Here is a 24,562-nt window from a genome sequence, read left to right as displayed (position 1 = left end):
GAGAGCTTTGAGCAGAGCAATATGGCTGCAGGAATGGGTGGGAAATGTATCAGATGGCTTGACTAGCTTGTGCTCATTGGAATGGGCTAGAGCTCAGCCAGTGCCACTGATAGGGTATGTGGACCACAACCTGCTGTGGCATGGGGAACGCACATCTCATAGGCTTCAGAGGGACGGGTGTGCCTGTAACTGCAGCTCCCTCATGGAGGTCACACACTGTTTAAAAACTCTCAGGAGCAGAAAATGAAGCTGTACAGATTGAGGCCCAATTAGACACTCCTTGGAAAGAAAAGGAGCCAATTGTTTTATGTTCTCAGTGTAAGCTTCCCATCCATTAGCAACATCACCATTGTAAATATTTTGTGTGTTTTGCTTTTAAATTGCTCAGGTCACATATTTTATTTAACTGTGTAAACCAAGCAGACAGTTGTTTCCATACAAAGATGAAGAAAAAGAAATAAAACCCAAGCTCCTTCAGCTGAAGGGAAAACCACCACAGCAAGAGATGTTGTCAAGTCTGCATGAGAGAAGATGAAAAGTTTGTGTCTCTTCTGCTCACATAACTCATCACTCATCACCCAAGGATACATGGGTTAGCATCATAGACATGGACTGATTCAAGAAAATTTTTTAATATTCATTAAAGACTTCAGATGATGTTGAGACCGAAACAACAGTAAGGTGAAACATGGGTTGAACATGAATTCTTTTCTACATACATGTATTTTTTCTACATATACATATCTTTCATATTTCTGGGCTACCTAGAAGCTCTTCTTGAATTCGCAAGTGAAAATAATCACAATGATACCTAAGCTGGACAGCTGGGATTTATTTTTCAGTGCCTTTGGGAAGTCTGCTTAAGTTTTCAGATTTCTTCAAGGTAGGATGATAATGAATAGCTCTGCCAAATTATTCCATACTTCACTCATGCATCAGTGAGCTGAACTGTTGCTCTAGGCACAACGTGAAGACACATACTGCTGAAGTGATATCAAAATGAGGGCACATGCAGTCCCAGGGTGGTGGCTCGACCTGCAAATGAGTGGCCCAGGGAGTCATGAGATCTCCATCCTGGCCAAGAATCCAAATGCAATGGGATGGGAGCAACCTGATCCCATTGGTGAGGGTACATGGAGACCTCTAGGGTACTCTCATACATAAATCACTATATCACTCCGTGAGAATTTCCTTATTAACCAGGGAATTTTGCAGCCAGAGTAAGAAATTGTCTTATGCTAGATCAAGGACATCAGACATGGTGCTCTTGCATGGAAATTGAATAAGAACCTCTTCTGCAAACATACACACACAAAAAGATGTTGATCGCATTTTTACTTTTTAGTGTCAGAAGTTTAGATATGTTATAATTTTTTCTATAAGTAGTCATTCAATGTTTTCAAAGAATGGTTTTGAGAGAAAATAAAATATAAAACATAAAATAAACAAACAAGAAAAAAAAAAAACAACAAATCAAATTAACTTATTTTGGAATGGTTCACAAACTGAAAATTTGAAAACAGGCAATCCACTTTCCCCAAAACAAATTTTCTTTGCCACCTGTCGTCACTACCACACTACTACTGTAATCTTTACTGTTATCTTCCGAAAGAATAGTTACCTCTCTCCATTCAATCTGTCCTTGGCTTCAGTTTACCATTCCTTCCAACATACACTATCAGTCAAAAGAGAGAAAAAGAAAAGCTGTTTTCTAGGGCTCCTTTATTTTTTTCCCTCATCTTAAGAGTTCTTACACTGGTTGTTTTAGAAAGCTGAATTTGGGTTATGTGAACTCATTCTTGAGTCCATTAGGAAAAGCTGGCATCGAAGCAAGATGTAAACATCTTGAAGCTGCTTTGATACAGTATGGCTGAAATGAAAACTGCTGGCATGGCTATGACTCGCTCTGAGGACACTGCACCTGGCCGAAACCTGAGTTCTAACGTGGTGACTGTATGTAGATACATCCAGAATACCTGGATCTGTGACCATCGCAGAATAACTCTTCCCCGCTTTGAAGTACACCTCAACCAATCATTAATTTTTCCTAAATAAATGTGTTCTATGGCAAAAATACCATACGTTCTATATTCAGCCATGTGGCTGTGACATGCAAGCAAGAGAAAAGTGAGCACAAGCATTAACGCTTTCACAGTTTTATTGGCAACTTGTTCAGTTTGTCTGGAGAAGCTGTTCCATTATGGTTAAAAGATTTTATTTGAGGATAAAAAATGTTGCTTTCTGATTTCTTGAGAAGAAAGCACGGATTTTTGAAATCCCTTCTTTTCAAGAACTACTTCTTAGTAGAGTTGGTGCAAGAATATCCTGCACCTTAAATCCCTGTGAGCAGTTCAGATACAGAAAATGCCCCAGCTCCGTAGGCTACACAGTCCTATTCCTCCTTCCTTTTTTGGCTAATGAATCTAGATTTCTTTTCTGGATGATAAAAGAGACATACAGACTCAGAGTGTCTCCCTTCTCAGCCTGAATTCTCATGGGAAGCAAGCTTTCCAGGGAAGGAAGGGTGCCATCACAAAGATACTGATGCACAGAAGGGGCTTAACAAGGATCTCTGATGCTCTGAAAATGGAAATTTCACTCTGAATTAGTTCTCAGTTTCTCCATGCTCCAGAAACGGTTGGAAAATAGAGCTGGCAGAAACTTCCAGCCTCACAGAAGTGTGGTGAGCTCCAGCATGTTAAATAAAGAGGGTCAGCCCAAGACTGCTACAGCATATTGCATACCAAAAAGGGTGCTCAACTATTGATAAGAACAGGGTCTGGAGGTTATTGCACTGACCCTGTAAAGTGCAGAGTCTGTTGATGGCACCACCAAACATTATTTTTTGTGCTTGGCTGAGCTAATATTCAGTTTAAGGGTTTATTTACTTGAAATTCATAAAAGAACTCATGATAAAGGATTAGCAAAGCTCCCCCTTTTGCAGAAACTATCTCCCCTTTTCCACAGCGTTGCATTTATTTGTATAAATATATACGTGTATATGGATGGAAAGATCTATGTATATTCTCTGACTGCAGTTATTTTTAGACTAGAATAAATTGTGGCTAACAATATAATTTTGAAATAAATTAAAATTCATTTTTAGATAAGGTAGTTTCAGCTTAAAACAATATCTTAATGTAGTATCTGTAACATAAAAAGACCTCCTCCTCCTTTGAAGTAAAGGTATAATTATGTTATAGATTAAGTGCTCACGAACTGCACACTTTAAGAAATAGCTGTTAACAGAAATAGGTCCCTCATACTTATGTCACTCCAGAAATAAAATAACTGTGGTAAATGGGTTTATTGTAACAGTAAAGCTGCAGCAGAGAAATCATTTTTCATTCAATTAGGAGGTTTTGTGCTGTTTATTTTATTACCAGCTGCCACCAAACAGATCCACAGTAAACAGTTACTGAAATTCTGTTCATCTAACGATAGAGGCAGTCAGATCTCAGAAGAACCTGTTCTGTCCTGGTGTTTATTTGAAATAGTGAACAGCTTCATCAGAACTGGTCCACTCCACTTTTACCTAGCTGAACAAATTCTTAAAAGCTGTTGGATCTTGCAGGTTGTATTTTCAGTGAAAGTCATCAGCCAAAACCAAGTATTGGCTTCCTCAACTGAATTGCTCAACTACATCATGTTGATAGATACTGACTTTCATAAGGTGCCCTTTTTTTTTTTTTTTTTTTTTAATTTACAAAGCTGCTAACACTTCCAGTTCCTATAGACTTGGAAAGTGCTCTGAAAAGGGTGGATTTTGTAGATCACCTCTTATTAAAGCAAGACGACCTTTTCAGTCTCAAAAAAGGGGGCTTTAAAGCACCTCTTTTCCTCCATTATCCACTGTTAGCTCAATGAGGCATTTAATTGTAACTTAGACAAACACGCCTCCTGCATTCAACAGAGCACCCAGAAGGCCCAGGAGCACCATGTGGACACCTTGCCTATAAAAATGCCTAATTTCTAGAAACTCAGTCAAATGAGGAAATTCCATCGTTAGAGTCTACACCGCAGCAGACTGTCTCCCATGTCAGGTTTACACATTTTAGTAACTCAGAAATTCACATAAACTATTCATTTTGGAATAATATTTTTGCCCTGATGTCATCATCCACTAACCATTTCCCTAATCCTCTGAAGTCTTCACAAAATGCGTTTCTAAAATCCTCATCCAGGTTTAAGGTGGATATTTGCTATCTCCACTGCTTGCTGGGCTCTTCTGCATGGCTGTAGTTCAGCCATGTATGTAACAAGGGAAAATGAATTAATGTGTACTAGAGTAAGTCATCTTGCCAGAGGACTAACTGGCATCAGCAAATTGAACACTGTAGGCAGTCTGGAATAAACAATTGCAATCAATTATTTCTATTAGATATTTTTCCTATGTGAACAAAATTGCCTGAAATGAGCAGAACCCCTGCAGCTTTTAGATCCTTTATTAGGTAACCAAACAAGCTATTTTACACAGTGCATTTTAAGCGCACTCTGGCAGCATACAAAAATAAACCAAATCCACCCAAATTTGGGTGCAAATATCTTAGGGTGAAATAAATCTGTTAGACTTTGCAGGATCAACCCAGATACTGCAGACATGGGATTAACCCAGATATTATTTTCAAAGGCTTCTCCACTGCTGATTTTAATGAACACTAATGTAAAGTCTTTACACTCTACAGTGACATTAACACCCTCACAGCACTTTAAGTAATACAGGGGCATTCCAGGCAACTCTGGTCTTTTTGACCTGGATTTATATCTTGTTCTATATTGGCTGCAATACATACAATTCAGAAAATGAGCCATGCTTTACCTAACATTTCTGAAGGAAGATGGATGTCCTTATTTTAGGCAGAGATAGGTCTGGGGGCAACATTACCAGCAGATACGAAGCCCTTGCCAGCAGAAACTCAGAGTGAGACAAGAGCCCTGGGGAGATGGGGAGGACAAACAGCTTCTCAAATGCCTGGCAGCCAAGCACCATTTTGGCCAGCTCCCTTCTGTTTCCAATAAGCAACCACTGCAATGAACAAAGTACAACAAGATAATGCAGCTTTATTTGATAAGTCTCCACGAAGAATGGGAACAACCCTGGCCAGTGCCTCTTTCTCTCCCCTTTTTAAAAAAAGGTCTGGGGTAGCTGTCCTCCCTATATTTGCCTCATAGCAGTTAGGGATGAATCCTGAAATCCCAGAGAGGTGATGCAGGCAGCTTTTTGAGCAAGCCACCTCATTGTTGGCCACACACTTATCCTCAGATGACAAGTGAAGACACTGAATGGAGGGATTGAGGACCTACTACCATAGCTCAATGCTCATCTCACACCCAGGACTACAGACCTTAAGTCTGATCACTCTTTTAGCTGAGTAAGTTATTGTTTTAAAAGTCTGTGCCCTGATTTACCCTTTGCTTCCTGTGTGATTATCACTTTTGCTTTAGGCTGTGAGCTAACTAATATAGAAATATAGTTAATTTTCACATGTATTAGTCAAGAAATCCATGCAGAAAGCCTGAACTGTGGCAAGTGGTAACTATCACAGCAGGACTGGAGCCAGCTGCAGCTGACCCTACTGCACCACCACGAGGGCTTAGCTTTTCCCTGAGGAGGATGATAAAATGCAGTTTAGCAGCAGCTACATCACAAGAAATCAGATGAATTAGAGCAGTTGCTGGAACTGGCTTCCCAAAGGGTTCTGCTTAAAGGATTTCATGAAAAGCATAATTCAGTTAGCTTGCAAACAGTTAATATGATAAAGGAAGCGCTCTGCAGCAAAAAAGAAAGAAAGCAAGCATCGTGAAGGTGCTGGAAAGGCTGCCCTGCTGCATATCCTATGCTGGTAAGAAGAAATTCTCCCTTGTCTGTGGCCCAGGGCCACCTGAATGAAATGGCAACTCCTGTTACCCCACAGAAATTCAGTCACATTTCTGATGACACCAGAGACAATATGTGCCATCTGTAGATTTACAATGAACCTGACGGAGCATTGTGTGGGATGCATTCAATTACTTGAGTTTAATTGCATTACATTTGCCAGAAAATTAGGCATAGTCTATGGAACATGAATATTTTGGAGATGCAGGGGAAAGATCCCGCCTGTGGCATAGCTGGAAGCCTGATCTTCCAGTGCAGGCGTGGGCAGAAGAGACATTCAGCACAGCACATCCCCATGCAGGTGCTCATACAATTACTGTGCAAGCAACATAATTTTTCTTTTTATAATCACAAGGAATTGTGAGCTGACTTGCTGCAAGGAAAAACTGTCCAGTCCTGGACATCTTTCCGAGATATTTTAATTACTGAATTCCTTAGGCTCCACTACAGAACAAATCTAATGAGGTTTGACCATAAATGCACACTGATTACAAGAAAGATCACACATACAATTCTGTTCTTCTCTTTGCTGCACATGAATGTAAAGGCAAACTGCTACTAGGAGGAAGGTCAGATGATAGAAATAACCAGGACGGCTTTCAGTTGGTGTTATCTGCAGCTGTCATGGAGTCCAACGGGAATGGGGATGGCTTGGCACCCTGTTAAAAAGGTACCTCTCCATACAGACATACCCATATGCATCAGCACCCCTCCTGCATGTACATGCATGCATATTCTCCCATGTACTCCTAACAACTTCATCCTACAATTAAAGATCTAAACACACACACATGCATACTGTTACACACACACACACACAACTAATGACAGGTTCCAGCATAATCTAACACAGATCTGCAGGCAGAAAGTGCTTGCCGAAGCCATACGGTACATACTCAACCTGCAGTGACTGGTGTCTTGTCATTATGTATAATAAATAGCAGCACTCTGTCATAGCAGCACGGCTGTGCTGCTGGAGCTCACACCCTACCAGCCCCATCTCTGCAGCACAGTTCTGGGCATGAAACACATAGAGCGACATGCAGGCAGTACTGATCACTGCAAGAGACAGGCTCCAGCAGTGAAAACTGCTTCATGTCGGAGTGGGCTCTTCCCAGCTTTCCGATGTGTGATCTGCATCTCTAATAATGAACAGATTCAGTCAATCCACCCTTTCTGGCATTGATCCCTTACCTTGAAATGCTGCAGCTGAAGTATCTGGTCCTCAAGCTGTTGTCTCTTGCCTTCTATTTCCGTCTGCCTTTTCCTTTTCTCCTTGGAAAAATAATTTGAGGGAGAGAGGGAGGAAGAGAGAAAGAGAAAGAGAGATTGTCAGAGAAATGGAGGCTTCAAGGGTAGCAGATTCATAAGAACATGCAGGCAGCCACACACATTTGTGCAGATGCCACCAGTCCCATTTCACCTGTGCTCTGCTTGCTGGCTCACAGGAGCTGTCTGCTGGGAGGGTGCCAGCTCCGACCCACTGATTGCTCACCAACAGGAGAAATTCTCCTCACTGGCTGCTGGCAGACAGAGCAGCAACAGCGTGCACAGTCCCAGAGGAGGAGAGAAAAAATTGCAGGTTGGAGGGAAGTTAAAGGGACATGGATGCACTTTTTGTTCTATACTCTGGGTCAGGAATATGCAAGGTCAACAGAGGACATCAGGGCAGAAGGCAGATGGTGAAGCTACCAGATTGTACTGGGCTTATTCGCAGTGCAAATAGGACAGATAGCCCCATCCAAAGCACCCACATGCACTAGCAGCTGGTCTGTGCTAGCTCCCAGAGGCTGGGCTGACTGAGCAGCTCGTAGGACACCATTACCATGTCCACAGCCTGTGATTTTTAAGGTCACCTCCAGAAACATGAATACAAGCCTGTGCCGGACAGCAGGCTCTCTAGCTGCTTCAGGACGTCCTGTCTTTCTCCTCCTCCACCCCTTCTCCTTACAAAACCTGCAGTGGTTGCCTGTTCTAAGTCTTTCATGGGGACCATTTCTTTTCACCCACCTCCAGCTCAGATCAGATTAATGCTCCCAATGGTGTAAACAGAATCACAGAATCACAGAATACTTCGAGTTGGAAGGGACCCAGAGGACTATGCGTCCAACCCCCAGCTCCACACAGCACCTCACAAACCCAAACCTTGAGCTGTGTCAGTTCCCGTGCCTGCTGCCCCTGGAGAGCTGTGCCATGCCCACCGCCTTCTGGGGCACAGCCTTTCCCTGACCCCTGACTATCCCCTGATACAGCTCCATACCATTTCCTCAGGCCCCAGCATTGTCACCAGAGAGAAGAGCTCCTGTGAGGAGCTGCAGGCCACCATGAGGCCTCCCCTCATCAGCAGCCTCCCGTCAGCTCCTCTGCTCTGGGCTGAACCAAGGGTTTGTTCAGCTGCAACTTGTACATCTTGTCCTGCAGACTCTTAACTGTCTTTTTAGCCTGTCTTTGGACACTCAAATAGTTTCATGCCAGTTTTAAATTGGGGCACTCCCACCTGCATGTAGCACTGAGCACAGTGGAACAACCCCTCCCCTTGCCCAGTGGTGGTGCTGGGCCTGATGGATACAGTTGGTGCTTTTGTCTTCAGGGCATCTGCCCCAGTTTTTACTGGAACAACACCCTTCTTTATCTTTTGGCTGTTGAAAACATGTTTTTATTATTTTAATGCTTCAGTAGCTGTAAGGTTGGGCTTGAAGACATTTGAAGATTCCTCGAGTCCCCAGAGTAATTTTTCTGTTCCACTTCTGGGTGTCCTACTGGGAATTCTCCACTTTCTAGGGATTTCAAGCCTTTGTTTCTCATCCTCAAAGGACATATGATATCACTTATACACAAATGATTTATGTCTATATTGGACCTCAAACCAAGGCATTTTGAGTGAAAACCCTATATTTAAAAGGAAGATCAGGAAACTTTTAACAATAGGTTCTCTCAAAACATGGAGTCAACAGCCTGGACAACTCCTGTTGAAGACTAAGACATGAGGTGATGAGAGGGCTTTATCAATGAACTCTGAAGAGGCAAAGTGGTCAAATGATGCATGTGACAAATGGTTCTATAATAAACTGCATGGTCTTACATGCTGATTTTATGTATAGAGATACACACACATACTCATATAACCATCTGAAGAGTTTAATAATACTACTGCTGACCAAAAATATTCTGCTGAAGTTATTTTGGAACAGGAAAACTGGCTTTTTGGACAACTGAAGTGTCACAAATTGTGCCAAAACTGAAATCTCACTGCTTTGTTCTCACAGAAGACAATTTGCATTGTGCACACATAGACATTCAAAATTTATGTATGCACCTTTAAATCCACTCTTTATATAAAATTGATAGCATAAGGAACACTCCTCCAATCCCCTTCTTCCCTCTGCACTTTTGAGTGGAGCAGGATATTGCATGCTTCTGGGGTTAAAAAATTTCAACATGCTTCAGAGCTTTCTCTCTCTCTCTTTTTTTTTTTTTTTGTTTCCTGTTTTTATTTATTTATTTATTTATTTATTTTAGTCTACCGTATTAACAGTGTACTTCAGAGAGCAAAAGCCTAGGAGTCATTTCTCTGCTATTTCCTTAAACAAGTGGTTAGCCATAGGTTGGAATAAAGTGGTCATAAAAGCTGTTCCAGTTAATGGCCTAATATTCTCAGAATAAGGGAAATTCTTTCCTGTTTGTGTCGAGCTGAACACATTATACGTGCCATAGGGCAGCATAAGGCACTTATATCTTCACAGTTAACTGACCTACATTTCTGTGTGTTTATTGATACACGTACATATGTATGTTTTCTACCCTTTAAAAATCTTTCTTGCTAAAACACATGATGGAAATCACCACTGTACCTTCTCTGGCTGGCTGTGTCACGCCTTATAATGGATGTGACAAGACAGCCTTATAAAACATAAATGGAAACTTATTTTCTTTGGGAGAAAGGGAAAGCACTTAGAGTTTTTTTCCCTGTAGGCAACAACACAGCAGGCATTAAAATGCTTGAACTTCTTACCAGCTAGTGGGTTTCTGTGGAGCTAAACTGGAATACTGCTCACAATACCATTTCGCTGGCTTTCAGTCTAATCATATACCTATACCCATTCTCATTTTGCACCATGGCTGAATGTAAGGAACGTGATGGCAGTAGTTTTTTTTCTTCTGAAAGCTGCATGATTTACAGCATGGGTAATAAGCTGTCAGGACTTTTCACCTTCAGGTCACTTAGTCACTTTATTGGTGGGTTTCTCCCATTCACTGAGATCTGTGACTATACATGTTGCTGGTATGTACGGACATGTTATGAAAAGATGTGGTAAAAGACTGGACAGACTAACAAAGGTCTCACAAAAACCTGCATCAAGGATTTTAGATATTCATTAGATGAAACAAATTCTCATTCAGGAGCTAACTGAAAGCACGAAGATGTTGAGTACATGCTTAAACTGAGCATTTTGTAAAGTACTTTTCTGTATTTGAGCCTGTATATGCTCCTCCCTCCTTATTCTGCTCGTCTAATTCTAGATATTTTTTTTTCCAATCATGCCTAATAAGTTTATGATTTACTATGGATCCTAGCACTAGGAAAGTATAGTACTTGAAACAAACAGATTCACACCAAACAGCTCTGTTTCAATACATATCCTCTCTGACAACACAGTGAATACTCCACCATTGCTTCAGATATCTGTTGGTGTTTGTCACCCCCAAGAAATGAATCAGAGGACCTTGCCAGCTTCAGCCATTCTATCCGTTTGTGATGAAACTGAGGTGTGAAACTTCTCACCGTGACCAAAGCGTTACCTGCACCTACAAGGACCAAAGTGACATTTCAATCAGCTCTTGCACAGGTTTCCATTATCATTATACCAGCCCATCGCCTCCAACCTGAGTTGTTTTCTCAGAAGCAGCTTCAGTTTTGGCAAAAAATTTGCCAGAGAACCCAAGTGAAGTTTGCAAGGGAAGGGAGAGTCGGCTAGGTGTGATGTGGGGCTAAGGAAGACACCAACCTAAATTGCAAGTGAGCAACAGGATGGGATGTTATACAGTACCTGCACTTTTTTAGGATACTGCTGAAAGCTGTAGGTTGGGGTGCCAATCATCACACAAACCCAAATCCTTGGTTATTCTGTGGTCAAAAATATGTTTCTTTTTTTTTTCAAAAAGTGAAGAGATTATAAAAACTAGGCTTCTAGGAGGAGGTGAAAACAGGCATGGAAGCCAGTTTTTCTGTTTCACTCTTACAGTAGGCTTATTACAAAATATTTGTATCTCTCTGGGGTGTTCTGTTTTTGCTCAGGGACATGATTTACTGCTCAGGGACATTTGTTAGCGGAGGGTTGTTAGTTAGGGTAGTATGTTTAGGTCATGGTTGGACTCAATGATCTTAAAGGTCTTTTCCAACCTGAGAGATTCTATGATTCTATGATTCTATGATTCTATACAAGTACTCTTCATGGATAGTTACCTTTACAGAACGGAGGAGTACAGCGTACAGCCAGCACACTTTGAATATCCGGGATGTTTGCAAGACTCTAACTTTACATCCCTCACTTCACCAAAAATACTAGGAACATGAGAAAGTGAAAGTACAAGACTTCTTTACTCACAGACCCAAATGATGGGAAAGGAGCACAGGTCAAAGAACAAATTGACTCACATTATGAAATTTAATTGTGAAAACTGAGATTTGTATTCAGGAGTTCACTTTTATTGACAAAAGCCGAACATGGAACCCATGAGTTTATTTCCCTTTAGGAGACTCCTATTTTTGGAAAGAAAGTGATTGCTGCACAGCACTAAAGTGTCCAGTGCCACTTTTGTATTATGAAAAACAAGAATAGTCAATAATCTATAAATAGAGGGCAGAAGAGAGAGAGAGAGAGAGAGAGAGAGAGAGAGAGAGGATGAAATGGAGATTTACAAGAGCATGAATGGATTGGAAAAAGCAAATGGGCATCTCACACACTGTAAGATAGAAAGGGGCTTCAATGAAACCAAAAGGAGCAGATTCAGAGCCAAGGCATGAGTCTGCCTTGAAAATCCCCAGGGGTGCTGTGGGTGCTGGAAGATGCTAGGGGCTTTAAGTAAACCTGGTCGTGGCCAGAGAAAAGGGATACTGTAAAGGATGTCTCAAAAATTGAGTTAGATCGGGTTGAATCGGGTTGAATGAACCTCTTGGATCAGACATGTTTTTGATGATGACGAGGTATACTTTGGAAAAGTCATACTGACCGTCCTTCTCTAGTGCATGTGCTACCACCACCTATTTTATGGTTTTGTAAGAGGTGGGATGTGGGAGTTTTTGTCTGAGTTGAGACAGCTGCTCTCATGTTACGTTTGATCAAAATAATTTAGAACTTAGTGTCAGACATGCCAAACCATTCCTGTAAAAAAAATAAATGAATCAAAGCAAGCATAAGACCTCAAAAAAAACCAAACACGTTATACTAAAATGCTTTTCTTTGACACTGAAGTCACAGAATACATCAGTTTTCCGTTGCAAAGTCATTTCTGGCATTGCTCAGAAATTTGCTTCCACAGAGTGTGAAGAAATGCAGAGATTATGCAGCTTGCAGACTGGTGGCTTTTTGAGCAGAAGCATGCACCTCTAAAGCCATGTCAGTCCTTGGGGCAATGAAGCCCTGGGGAAGCCCTCTGCTCCACTCATGTTGGCAGGAGCACCTGTTTTTATTGGGCTCAAGCCAGCTCAGATACGTGCAGAAAGCACTCTGCCAGAGCAACACAGAAACTGAGCGCTATTTAATTGACCTCAGTGAGGAAACGTGCCCAGACCCAAGGGCAGGCTATGGCTCACAGTGCAGGTATGCAGAAATGCACAGTGGAAAAATGAATGGAAAACTGACAGAACACATACCAAATGGGGTTTGGGTCTTGTGCTGGATACTGAGACCCCAGCACAGTGCTGAGGGGTGAATAATCATTTCTACAAAAAGCTTTCCTGATGTCTTCATCTTTCATATCAAACAAGAATCTAGGCAGGCAAAGAGGAAGGGGTGGAGGTTAGTGAGCTCACATTTCCTGGGCCGAGACGCAACAAATGCCCTGAAAAATGACGCAGAGGAAAGCTACAGTCTACTTCAAAGCAAGGAAAGCAGTCACAGAGATATATCTTCAAAGAATCATATGAATTTCTTCAGCAAGGAATTATTTTCTCCATTCTGTACATTTGCCAAGTACTGTTCCCTGCTCACTTAAATCTTGCAGATTTTTAGGACAGCTAGTATGGGAACAAACACAAAAATTGTTTCTGACACATCATTTTTCTGTTGCCAGTTCAAGGGCATCTAGAACATGCAGAAAAGGAGAATCTGGATTCTGCATATCACTTCTGCCTACTGCTAGAATAATTTAAAGAAATCCATCCTTGTGCATTCACAGAAGCTGAATCTTTCCTCAGGTTGTAGTTTAATTGACTGCCCTTAGCTGGACTAGAGCAAAATGCACATGCCTGAGAGACTGGCAGCAGGGTCCTTGCTTTGTTTATATAATCAGTACCTATTGCCAGGACAAGACGTAGGAACCCATCATCCTGCCAAGGCTGGACATGGCTGCACTTGGAGGAATTCTCATTGTGATAGGAAGTCATGCAGCCTCTGTATTGGCAAGCTATGTGATCTTCTCTCTCTAGCAACAGGAGTTTTGTGTTTACCTTTTCCTGCAAAACCCTCTCTGCTTATCCCCAGAAACCCATGGGCAACAGGTTGATCCTTGTATCTATTTAAACATGAGCCAGGAATGATTTATCTGTATCTGTGTACTGCAATCCAGCTTCTGACCTTAGGAGGACTCTCTACTCTGTGCTCCCGGGTAGCACTAAGAAACAGGCACACTGACCCGTAATTAAAGTCTTTCTGTACAGGAAGGTTATTGCCTACAACACAGATTCACAATTTCAAATGTCCTGAGCTTCTGCAACTTTGGTGGCTTACCTTCCTTGCACCTGTACAAAGCAAGTCATACATTGGAAAGCTTCTTATGAGAGATGGGGATGGGAGAAATATGAATTGTTGTTATAGCAACCTCCATGTATCCTCCATACATCTACATATCTCATAATAAAATTGTGTCAGTTTCCATCACTCCAAGCAACAAGCAGTGAGATTATTTGGGCATGAACAACAGGATCTTAGGTGCAGCAGATGAAATCCATCTAAAGGTAAAGCCCAGTCTTAGCTGTCTTCCACATACCCTTTCCACAGCTATGAGAAGCAAAGGAAAAAGAATATTTCACCTCCTATTTTGTGGAACTGTTTAAAACTGGAGATTACTCACAAATATTGATTTAAACAGACAGGATGCCATAGTGCGCAAGAAATATCTTAGCATGGTTTGGACACAGAATAGGTTTACATCACAGAGACCGACCATAGTGAGATAGTGAGCAGGAGGGCCTGGAAGTTTTTTGTTTCAGCATCTTTCAAAGAGGTTCCTGTTAAGAGAAATGTAGGACCACTTGCAGGCAGCTGCACCCTCAAGGTAAGAGAGAAAGATGCCCGCAGGCCAGAAATACACCTGTATTCTTCGCAGCCTTTTCTCTAGTCATGAAAGTCAGAGCAGTGAGTTGCTTATTTGCAAGAACTGAGTGGTTTGAAAGAAACAAAGACATGCCAGTTCAAGTGCTTCTGGCAAAGGAGCAGTTGTCTCTGGTCTGCAACCCACTTTCATGCTAATGTTGTCACCTGCATGCAGAGCAACTTTCCTTGCTTGGATTTTTGTGGGGAAAATGCACTTAGAAAATTCATTTTCTCTACTTCTCTGAAATGCTGCAGCTTTTTAGATGTCTAACAGTAGGACATCCTTGTGCAGTGATGAAAGTTGATTTTCTCCTGTGCTAATCCGCCATGTAAGAGAGATCTGTGTCGATGTGATCTTTGTATGTAGTTCTACAGAACCATAATAGCCATTGTTTAGGACACCAGAGGAGAAGTTTAAACAGAGTCCTGTAGGATTCACTTCTGCTCAGGGCTTCTGGATATGAGCATTTCATAGCTGCCATGAGCCCACTACCAACATCACCTGTGACTATGAAGGGCAAAGATGTCCAAGAGAAAGGCTCTTCCTTTTTGAAGACAACAGCAATTATAGGATTGCAGCAAAAACATAGCTGCCCTGAGCACTTAGTTATAACTCCCTGGTCACTACATCCAATCACCATGGTTCACACAGACAATGACTACTTAATTAAAATCACCATGCATCTCATACAACAAATAAAAATATGGCACAACTCCCAGAACAACAGCTCTTAATGAAGAGTGATGAATACAGGAAGGAATTTCCTTTTGAAAATTTCCCTCATTAGCATTTTTGAAAGGGGACATAACAGAAAAATGTCTCATTGAGATTATGAGACAAAATTATCTTGGAGAAATCATGGCTCCTTTGATATCCTGTGGGGAAATTTCCACTTAGATGAAACCATCAACCTCATTTTGGAGTGACTAAATTTTACCTGCAGTTTTCTGACTTCTCTTAATGCTCCTATGTCACTGGAAGCTGTGGTTTAGGTCTAACCCACCAACACTTTTGGCTGGACAACCCCCCTCATAATGAGTCCCTAAAGTATGAACAGTTTTGAAAATGTCTTCCTTCCTCCCAAATCTGAACTGAAACTGTACATGGCTGAGGAATAAAGTCACACTTTCATATACTTTTAGAATTTGATCAAGGGTATCAGGCTCTTAGATCATTCCATGCACTGGAGTTTTAGTATTTTTTACAAAGGCCTCCTTTTTTTTTGTCTGGAAGATATGATATGAGAGGACATGACAGCAAACAGATGCTGAATGAGCAGAAAAACACCTATATAATGCTGATGTTGTCCTACAAAGCAGGTACTGATAATGTTACAACATCCATTAAGGGATTTGTAATCCTTCCATTAAGAAATGAAAAACAAATTACAAGATTTTAGTCCAAGACATACAAGCTGAAACTCTGATCCTTTACACTGCTTTTCTCCAAATCCTGGTGATGATCTATAAACACTTTTTGCTCAGTAAAAAAGATCAGAATCACAAAGGCTATGATTTCAGCAGGACTGATTTTCCCTCATTGCACATATGACGGATATCCCCACTTCAAGGAATTTCCCTAAGACACAGAAGATGATGCGGGAAGAAGAAATTAGACTTTCAGCTGAGGGAAGGGAACAAACTGCACAGAGCAATGGGAGAATGACAGCACTAATTCTGATACCTGACTCATGTCCAAGTTTTTGCTTATTATTTTCAAAGTAAAATGAAGACCAAGAAGAAGGAATTATACACAAGGCTGGGCTTTGTGTTTTAATCCTTGTAGCCTGGCTGGATTAGACAATGATTTCAGCGTCTTGGTGTCTCACATCAAAATGTTTTTACTGCATTGTTGTCTCCTACTTGTGAGCATGGCAGCATGCCTGCTGGCACCAAGACCGTCCATACTGACCTGTGTGGTACAGCACTGGACCTCCTTCTAGCAGGGCAGGGTTGAGCTGCTGGAGTGTGAGCAGTTCCTCTGGTGCCAGAAAACACTTTTTGTCATCTGTGAGATACTGTTGTTAGCTTAAGATCCTTCCTTAAGCTTTTATCCAACTATGGTCATGAATAGGATGTTGACACAGTCTGAAGCTTGGGGATCGGCTAACACGAGTTGAAGTTGCTGGTGTGTCTGAGTCCTAATCTCTACAGCCAGGAAGGAAAGACTGCCTTGTTTTACAGCAGGAAGAAAGGAGACAAACATCCCTAAGGACACAAGGAGATGCAGTCATGAGTCTAGGATTTGATGCTTTTCAGTCATCAGAATCCTTTCAATCTGGTGATGCAAATAAGATTATACACAAATTCAGAAGCAAATCACTGCTCTGGATAAGGTTTATTTCCCAGCATGAGGCTGGGTTCATCTTAACTACCCTAGAAGATCCAGCTCATTTGTGCCTTCTAAAGATTGACCCAAATCTCAGGGGCCAACACTGACCCTCTCCAGATGGAATATAAGCGCTCTACCGAGTCCCATTATGGCCGGACATGGCATCCTCATAGCACTGTGTGGTTTCAGCCTCCTCTCCCACTCAACACCGAGTCACGTTACTCCAACAGGAGACCACAGAGAGACCAGAGAACATAAATGATGAATACAGTCGTGACTATGAGGGTGGATATGTCTATCTGCTTGGCAAAAAAAAAAAAAAAAAAAAAAAAAGCATGCTTAGTATGTGATCTAGGCATGCTAAAAATCCTACCCAGCCTTGGCTTTGGCATCTTGCCTATGCAGCACGTAAAAGAGCTTCATATCCAACCAGCTTGCTCTAAAGGTTATTTAATCTGACAGGTGTAGGATCACATGTCTCAATACTGAACTTTAGCAGTACATGGGAGGTATTACTGCTATGTCATGCCCATAGGTAAGGCATCCCAACATTTTTTTCATTAATAGGAGCACTTGGGACACCACACTGTGGATTGCATAACAAATCTGAATGCCCAGCTTCTTCCTGCACCGTCAAAGATTATCCTGGCCTCAGCAACATGAGCAGACCCTACAGCAGCTTTCCACTAGTGTGCAACATTAAGAGGGAAGACTTGCATAAACATGCCTTGTGCTTGCCTGGTTCTTCTGTAATGTGATCCTGGCAGAGCCTCAAAGAAACTTGCTTGAGGCTCAGGCCGTGCTGGAGATACAGGCCATGAATGCTTTGGGCTGCAGAAACAGTAGAACGTGGATGGTTATATGGTGCCAATCTGCATCTGTCTGTTTTCATGCTGGGCTCTAAGGCCTGGATCCGCTTGTAAATGGACAGATTTCTGCTGTGCGCTTCAAGGTTCTCCTTCAGGAAACAACTTGGGTTTCTCTGTGTTTTGCACGTCTGCTGAGCTTCTCTGCAATTCACATCCCACATGTGCCTGGGATTTCACAGCTTCAAGGTCATCCCTGGAAAGATTGAAGCTGCTGCCTGATCTGTGCAAGTTGACATGCACAGGTACTTAAGGTGACAAGGATTCAAGCAAGAAAGCTTGTATAATTTGGATGAATTTCTAACCTAGGAAATGCACCTGACAGGCTTATAAAGATGTAAACCACTTGAACTGTTTATTAAACAGCAGTTAGCATGGCAAAACACACAAATCAGCAAACAAAACCCATAACAGAAATAGCAAAGGGCGATCTTTCCATTGTAATTTCAGGGTTGTGGCTGGATTTCTGCCTCAAGGAATGGGAACTCGTCTACTGAAACTCAAAAAGATGCCATGTAGGTGCTATGTAACCACTCCTGCACAGCTCCTCTGTGTTTGCCTGTGTCTCCTGTAGATCTCTGAGATAATGAGGAGACCCCTCTTTCCCCATTACTTTGCAACCTGGTTTTGAAATGCCTTCTCTCCTCCTACCACAGAGCTCATCTGTCAGATTTTCTCTTCCATTAACTAAAATATGCACCTCTGCAGTGTTTTTTCCTTTGGAGCTGAAGCAGGAACAGGACTCAAGTACAGATAATTGCTTTTCCCAAAGTCATGCCCTTTTTGTATTGTTACTCCATCCTGATGTGCAGGTGTCACTATTTTGCACGTATCAGGGTGTTCTGAATAATGGTCAGGTCTGTCTCTACAAATGTCCCAAGAGTTGTTCAACCTTACTGAGACAGGTAGCTTAGTTGCCTCCAGAGATTAAGGTAATATTAATTAAATCAGTAACCTGGCATGATCAGTCTTCGACTCTGAGCAACCCTATAGGATTTCCTGATCAAGGATCTCTTTTCATTCAGATCCATGTGAAATGAGTCTTTCTCTCTGCTTCTAATTTCATCTCCTAGGTGAAGAGGCAAAATACAGCCTGCCGGCACACTACAGTATTTTACATGATTTATACATTTTGATCTCACAAGGACATCTAAAAGTGAAGGTTTAGCTTTTCAAGCTGGCTGTGTAGTTCAAACAATAACAGAGCAGAGCAGGGCATCAGTTCTGAGGTCCCTACCATGCAGCCTCACTTCAGCATGAAATACAACCAGGATGCAGATCTCTGAACATTGAACATTCGAATGGAAAAGCTTTTAGAAATGTGCTTAAAAGGTAGAAGATGGCCAACAGAAAAAGGACATGTAAATTTCATCTGCCTCTCATTCTCTAGCATAAGCCCATGTTGTAAATCTGAATTCAATGAGGTATTTGCTCCACACTACTGTTAAATTAGATGAACCAGCATAATCTCCTTGTTAATGATACATATCAGCTAGTTGTGTTCTTCACACATTTAGCAGCATTTTGACAAGTATGTGTCTTCCCAAAAGCTCAGTTAAAATGGAAGCTCTGCTGAAGTGGATTTGGCATTTCAGGTGTCAGAGGCAGCCTTTTTGTTGAAGAATGTGGAAAGCAAAAGCATGCCTCGCTAAGTCAGCTACATCTAATGGATCTGCCCCCAGTGGCAGGTTGCACCACTGAGTTAATAGTGGCCTTACTTTAGCAGAACTGGCTCTACGAGCCTGTAGAGCAGAGTATGTCATTCTTGGTCTCATTACTAGCAAACCTTCTTGCAGATGCTCTGTTACTTTAACACAGAGATCATATTGTCTTTTTTTCAGCTAGAGTGTAAAGGAGAGTGCCAACACTCTCTCAATGATATTCAAAATGTCATGGCAATTAGGTGAAGTCCCTGGTGACTGGAAAAAAGGCAACATCACTCCCATTTTTGAGAAGGGTAAAAAGGATGACCCTGGAACTACTGACCTGTCAGTCTCACTTCTGTGAGAAAGATCATGAAGCAGATCTTCCTGGAAGCTATGCTAAGGCAGATGGAAAACAGAAAGGTGATATTGGAGAACCAGCATGGCTTCACCAAGAGCAAATCCTACTGGATTCTATGATGGTGTCAGTGCATCAGCATACAAGGGAAGAGCCACTTATAGCACCTACCTGGACTTCAGTAAGGCCTTTGACTTCGTACCCAACAGCATCCTTCTCTCCAAATTGGAAAGACATAGATTTGATGGGTGGACTGTTTGATGGATGAAGAATTGGCTGCAAGATTGAATCCAGAGAGTGGAGGTCAATGGCTCAATGTTTGGATGGAGATTAAAGACAACTGGTGTCCCACAAGGTTCAGTGCTGGGACCGATACCCTTTATTATCTTCATCAGTGACATTGACAGTGGGGTCAGGTGCACCCTCAGCAAGTTCGCTGATGACAGCAAGCTGTGGGGTGCAGTCGACACACTTGACGGATGGGAGAGACCTAGGCAGGCTTGAGCAGCAGGCCCAGGTAAATGTCATGAGGTTCAACAAATCCAAATGCAAGGTCTTGAATCTGGCTCAAGGCAACTCCCACTAACAGTACTGGCTAAGGGATGAAAGGACTGAATGCAGCCCTGTCAAAAATGACCTGTGGGGAGTGTTGGATGGCAGGCTGGTCATAAGCCAGCAATGCACTCTCTCAGCCAAGAAGGCCAACTGAATCCTGGGCTGCATCAAAAGAAGCATGGCCAGCAGGGTGAGGGAGGTGATCCTGCCCCTTTGTTCTGCATTGATGTGGCCTCACCTGAAGCACTGAGTCCAGATGTGGAGTCCTCAGCACAGGAGAGACATGGATCTGATAAAGTGTGTCCAGAGGAGGGCCACAAAAATGATACAAGGGATGAAAAACCTCTCCTATGAGGATAGGTTGAAAGAGTTGGGCTGTTTACTCTGGGGAAGAGTTTTTCATCCCTCCATATTTCCAAGAAATGGTTGGCTTGGTAGTGAACTATTTACATCTTCCACACAAAGCCAGCTACAGTGTGATGACTGTGCCATTATCTGAGGTCTGGCTTTCTGCCTGGATGGCAAACTATTACAGTTAAGGTGCAAGGCTGAGCATAACTGACCCACACATCTTGACAGCCATTCGCAAGAGGGGTCATCAATCACAACCCACAGTGCATTGACAGCAGACTCAGGGCTTTTCTAGGTGTGGCAGGAAAGCCAGAGGATAGTGCTGCTTATTTGTTTCCAGGTGCAGGTGAGGTGACAAACTGTCCTACTCCTCTGTGTATTAACACTCATGTGGCATGTCTTCCAGTTATCTTTCACAATGAAGGAATCCAAGGGAGCTTTTTTCTGAGATCTGGAAGTCAGTGGGCTGTCAGTCCTGTGTTGCAGAATCTTGTGAGCACCACAGCTCAGGCCAGTGCCACATCTTTCTGCAAAAGCCCATACAGGAAGAGACCAAAGAGTTCCCATGAGGAAAGCAATTAGAGGCCTCAGAGAAATCCAGTTAGAAAGCTATTCTATTTTTGGCAAACAAGACTTGTGCTCCTCACAATGTGTAGTTTTAGAATGTTAATTTTATGTAAGGTCACTTAAAAAGAGAAAAATACCTCCATCCTCCTCCACCCCTGCTGTTCACTGACTGTTGTTTCTTTGGTGACCCTTTTGGATCTCACAACACATGGCAGATGCAGCGCTACCCAATCTATCCTGATGTGGCTTCCAACTGCTCTGCTGGCACTTTATTTAGTTTGCAAGCCCTTATGGTAGGGACAAGCTCTCTGTTCCATGATTGTACAAAATTTAACATGAAGAGGTACTGTTGCTGCCAGGGGATCATTTTGTTGTGGTAACAACAATATCACTGTCATACCCAACTTCTGTGCGTAATACTTTTATGCAAACTAAATTTCTCAAAACTTCAGTCCAGATGGATCAAACTCTGGATTTTGTGAATTTTTGCAACTCGTATCTTTGCTTGGGCACTGTAGAGATACACCACCGTGTTCTTTCAGGAAGAAACAAGTGTAATGTTCCTGCTCTTTTTCTCCTTGTAAGCATGTTAGTACAAGCAGAGTTGAAGCTCACAGAAGAACACATTCAGCCCTAAACATATTTGATGGTGCTGTAGATGGACATTGATGAAATCAAGATGTTCTCTAACTGTCTGGGGAAAAGATTCCTGAGGTGATGGCTCATAAAAGCAGGATAACTAATTATCTACCAAGACTTGCTCAGGATTTATGACTCATTTATATGATTCTAGTCTGTTCTTTCTGTTGGAGGACACCAGTTTGCCATTCTATTAATTCTTAAATAATAATACTACCATTAAAAAAAAAGAAACAAAAAACCAAACAGTAGTACTTCAAATACCTTATGATTGGGATTTTTAAGTTTATTCACCCACTGTTTTTATTACGAGCAGAATGAGGTCACTGTTTGCACATCTGCACTGCATGCTCTTCCAGAGCATGAGAACAAACTCTGTGGGATACATCACTGATCCGGCAAGCATTTGTCTCCTGTTCCACTGAAACCATCTGTGACACGCTCACAATAAGGTCAGCTTGGTTACAGATACAACCCTCACTGCCCCAACAAATAACAGATTTCCACCACCTTCAGACTGTAGTCCCTCTAAGACTAACTATATACTACACAGGACAGAGAACACCGTGTTGAGCTCTTGCAGCTTGCTGGGTTTTGTTTAGTAGAGCATGCATGCTGCCACTGATAGCAGACTACCATAAAGCTGCTCATAGTGATGCTACATAATTGCAATTTTATGTAATGCTGAGGACTTCCCAGGTACCCCTCTGTGCGACCAAGGGCTGATCTTCAGAAGTGCTCCTGCAAGATGACAGTCCAACTTGAGTTAATCTGCAAGATATACAGTGCTGCCTGGTGCCATCAATAAGTTCAAGCCAATATCTGATTCTGCTCTACAGAATGGCTGAAAATCAAATATACAAAACACACTGTTGCCAGAAGGGATTGAGCAAAGAGAGGGATTCATTTCCTTTTGGCCAGCAGGCAGCTTGCAATAGCTGATCACAGGGACTCCAATGAGAATGGATGGGGAACAGGGTGTTCTGGCAGCAATTACCAATAGCACGAGGTCTTCCATCACTATGGAACAGTGGCTGAATTTCACTAGAGGAGAAGGTGTTTCATCAGTGGGTGTGCATACTTCCTCACTGCTTGTCAGGAAGAAAAAGACCTGTTATCCTTCAGAAACCCCTGACTAAAATCTTCCTTCCATCTAGCTTTTGATAGTGAAAATCAAACCTAAATTCCTAAAATTAAAATTCCTGAAAAAACTCCTAAATTCCACTGACTTACCTTATATAGAGCAAAAGACAATTTGTAATTCGGGCTATCTACACTATCTACTAAGTCTTACCTGAAAGAAAGGCCTATGGAGAGTGTTTTGAATGTACTTCTGCCAAGTAGTATAAATGTGGTAAGCCACGTGACACCTAGGAGTTCCTTGAGATAGCATTACAGAAAAAACTGCTTCAGCTCCAAGTAAAAAAAGATAGTAACTTTAATAAAACTCTTTCTGCTCACTTGTTGTGAGTAAAAGCACTCACAGAAACGGAGCTGTTGTGTGAAAAGAAGGAAAAAAATGGAAGAGTTTCAACCAGAGGTGCAAAACCAGCAGTCTTCCACCAGGCCCCTTCAGGCTTGAGATCAGCTCTGCTCTGTGGTCCAGCAAAATACCTGAAAAGTGGAAATTTCCTAGAATATTTCTTTGGGTTCAAAGCATTGCTACACATCCACAAGTACTCCCTGCAGAACATTTTAAAGAAGGCTCTCAAGGTCCTTCTTTAGGATAATATAATAATAATTTAGGATAAATAGAGATAATTATTTAGGATAGCTCTCCAAAGCAGTCAATCACTTACTATAACAGCTAGGCAGAAGAGAAGTGGGCAGCTGGAACGCAGCAGTTGTCACCCACAGAAAGATACAGTTTCCTTCCAATAATGTTCTACCCGTTTTCTTCAGGAACTTCTGCTTCAATTCCAGAAATCCAAGGAAGACCACAGCACAACACCACCATACTTTATTATTTCTGTCTCCTTTACCTCAGTCTTCCAGTCCCAAATTAAAAGAGCTTGTTCTCCCACAGTCTGAACCCTCTCTGCTCTGGAACAGGAATATACAGCATGACTGTACAAAGGTACAGGAATCTGAGCTCTGAAAGAGAACCAGTGGATCCAAATGGGGAACTAATAAAGGGATTCTGCTTTCTGGAGCCACAGCTTATTTTATGGTCTGCCTTTGGGACTGAACGATGCTATTTCTCACTTTGCAGATGAGGTTGTTTCACTCGTAATGAGTATAATACATGCATGAAGGCAACAAACGTAACTTAGTCTCTCCCTATATTATTATCCTTTAGGAACCAATCTAGTTAGCTAAGTAAGAATACAAAATGATGATCCACAAAGTCTGCTTCCTGCTGTCAGTTTATCACCTCTGCTATTTTTAACACTCTTCTGAGAACTGGAAATATGTTTTGACAAAGATACCATCTTCCAGGCAGGGAGACAAACAGTGAATCAGTCTGTTCATATTAATGTCACGACAGTGATCACATCCAAGACAGTGAAGGGCAAAGATCTCTGCAATGCATGTTTTCTGTTTGTTATCATCTATTCATTCTGTTTGTATGAGGAAATCAAAGGACTGGGCTGGATGCTGAGCCCATTCCCAGGGTTTATGCCTCAGGTTCCTATTTTGCAGGAAGATGTCCGTTTCTCTGTAACTAGCTATGTGGCTTCTTCTGGAAGGCATTCTGCAATCTTCAGATGCAATCCCAGAGACTGATTCAAAATTTCCACAGCTCCTGATCCTGCTCCAGTCAGCAAAACAGATCCCTATTTTATTTTAAATCTTTTTTGTTCCAGGCTCTTGAAGCTTTGGAAACTGAAAGACGGAT

General features: G+C 42.0%; 1 protein-coding gene across 8 annotated transcripts in view; it reads right to left on the bottom strand.

Moving 5' to 3' along the window:
* PALM2AKAP2 (PALM2 and AKAP2 fusion) overlaps positions 1–24,562 on the bottom strand; it is a 246,313-nt gene that overhangs the window by 194,424 nt on the left and 27,327 nt on the right. For all 8 annotated transcript variants that reach the window (XM_085213912.1, XM_085213914.1, XM_085213913.1 and 5 more), the window contains exon 2: positions 7,073–7,153. In XM_085213912.1, the coding sequence (XP_085070038.1) occupies positions 7,073–7,153 (81 nt within the window). The remainder of the gene's footprint in view (positions 1–7,072; positions 7,154–24,562) is intronic.

This window comes from Meleagris gallopavo, chromosome Z (genome assembly GCF_905368555.1).
Source record: "Meleagris gallopavo chromosome Z, MGAL_WU_HG_1.1, whole genome shotgun sequence".
NCBI classification, from domain to species: domain Eukaryota; kingdom Metazoa; phylum Chordata; class Aves; order Galliformes; family Phasianidae; genus Meleagris; species Meleagris gallopavo.
The sequence above is the reverse complement of the archived record's forward strand: the minus strand, read 5'-3'. Positions and strand labels throughout refer to the sequence as shown.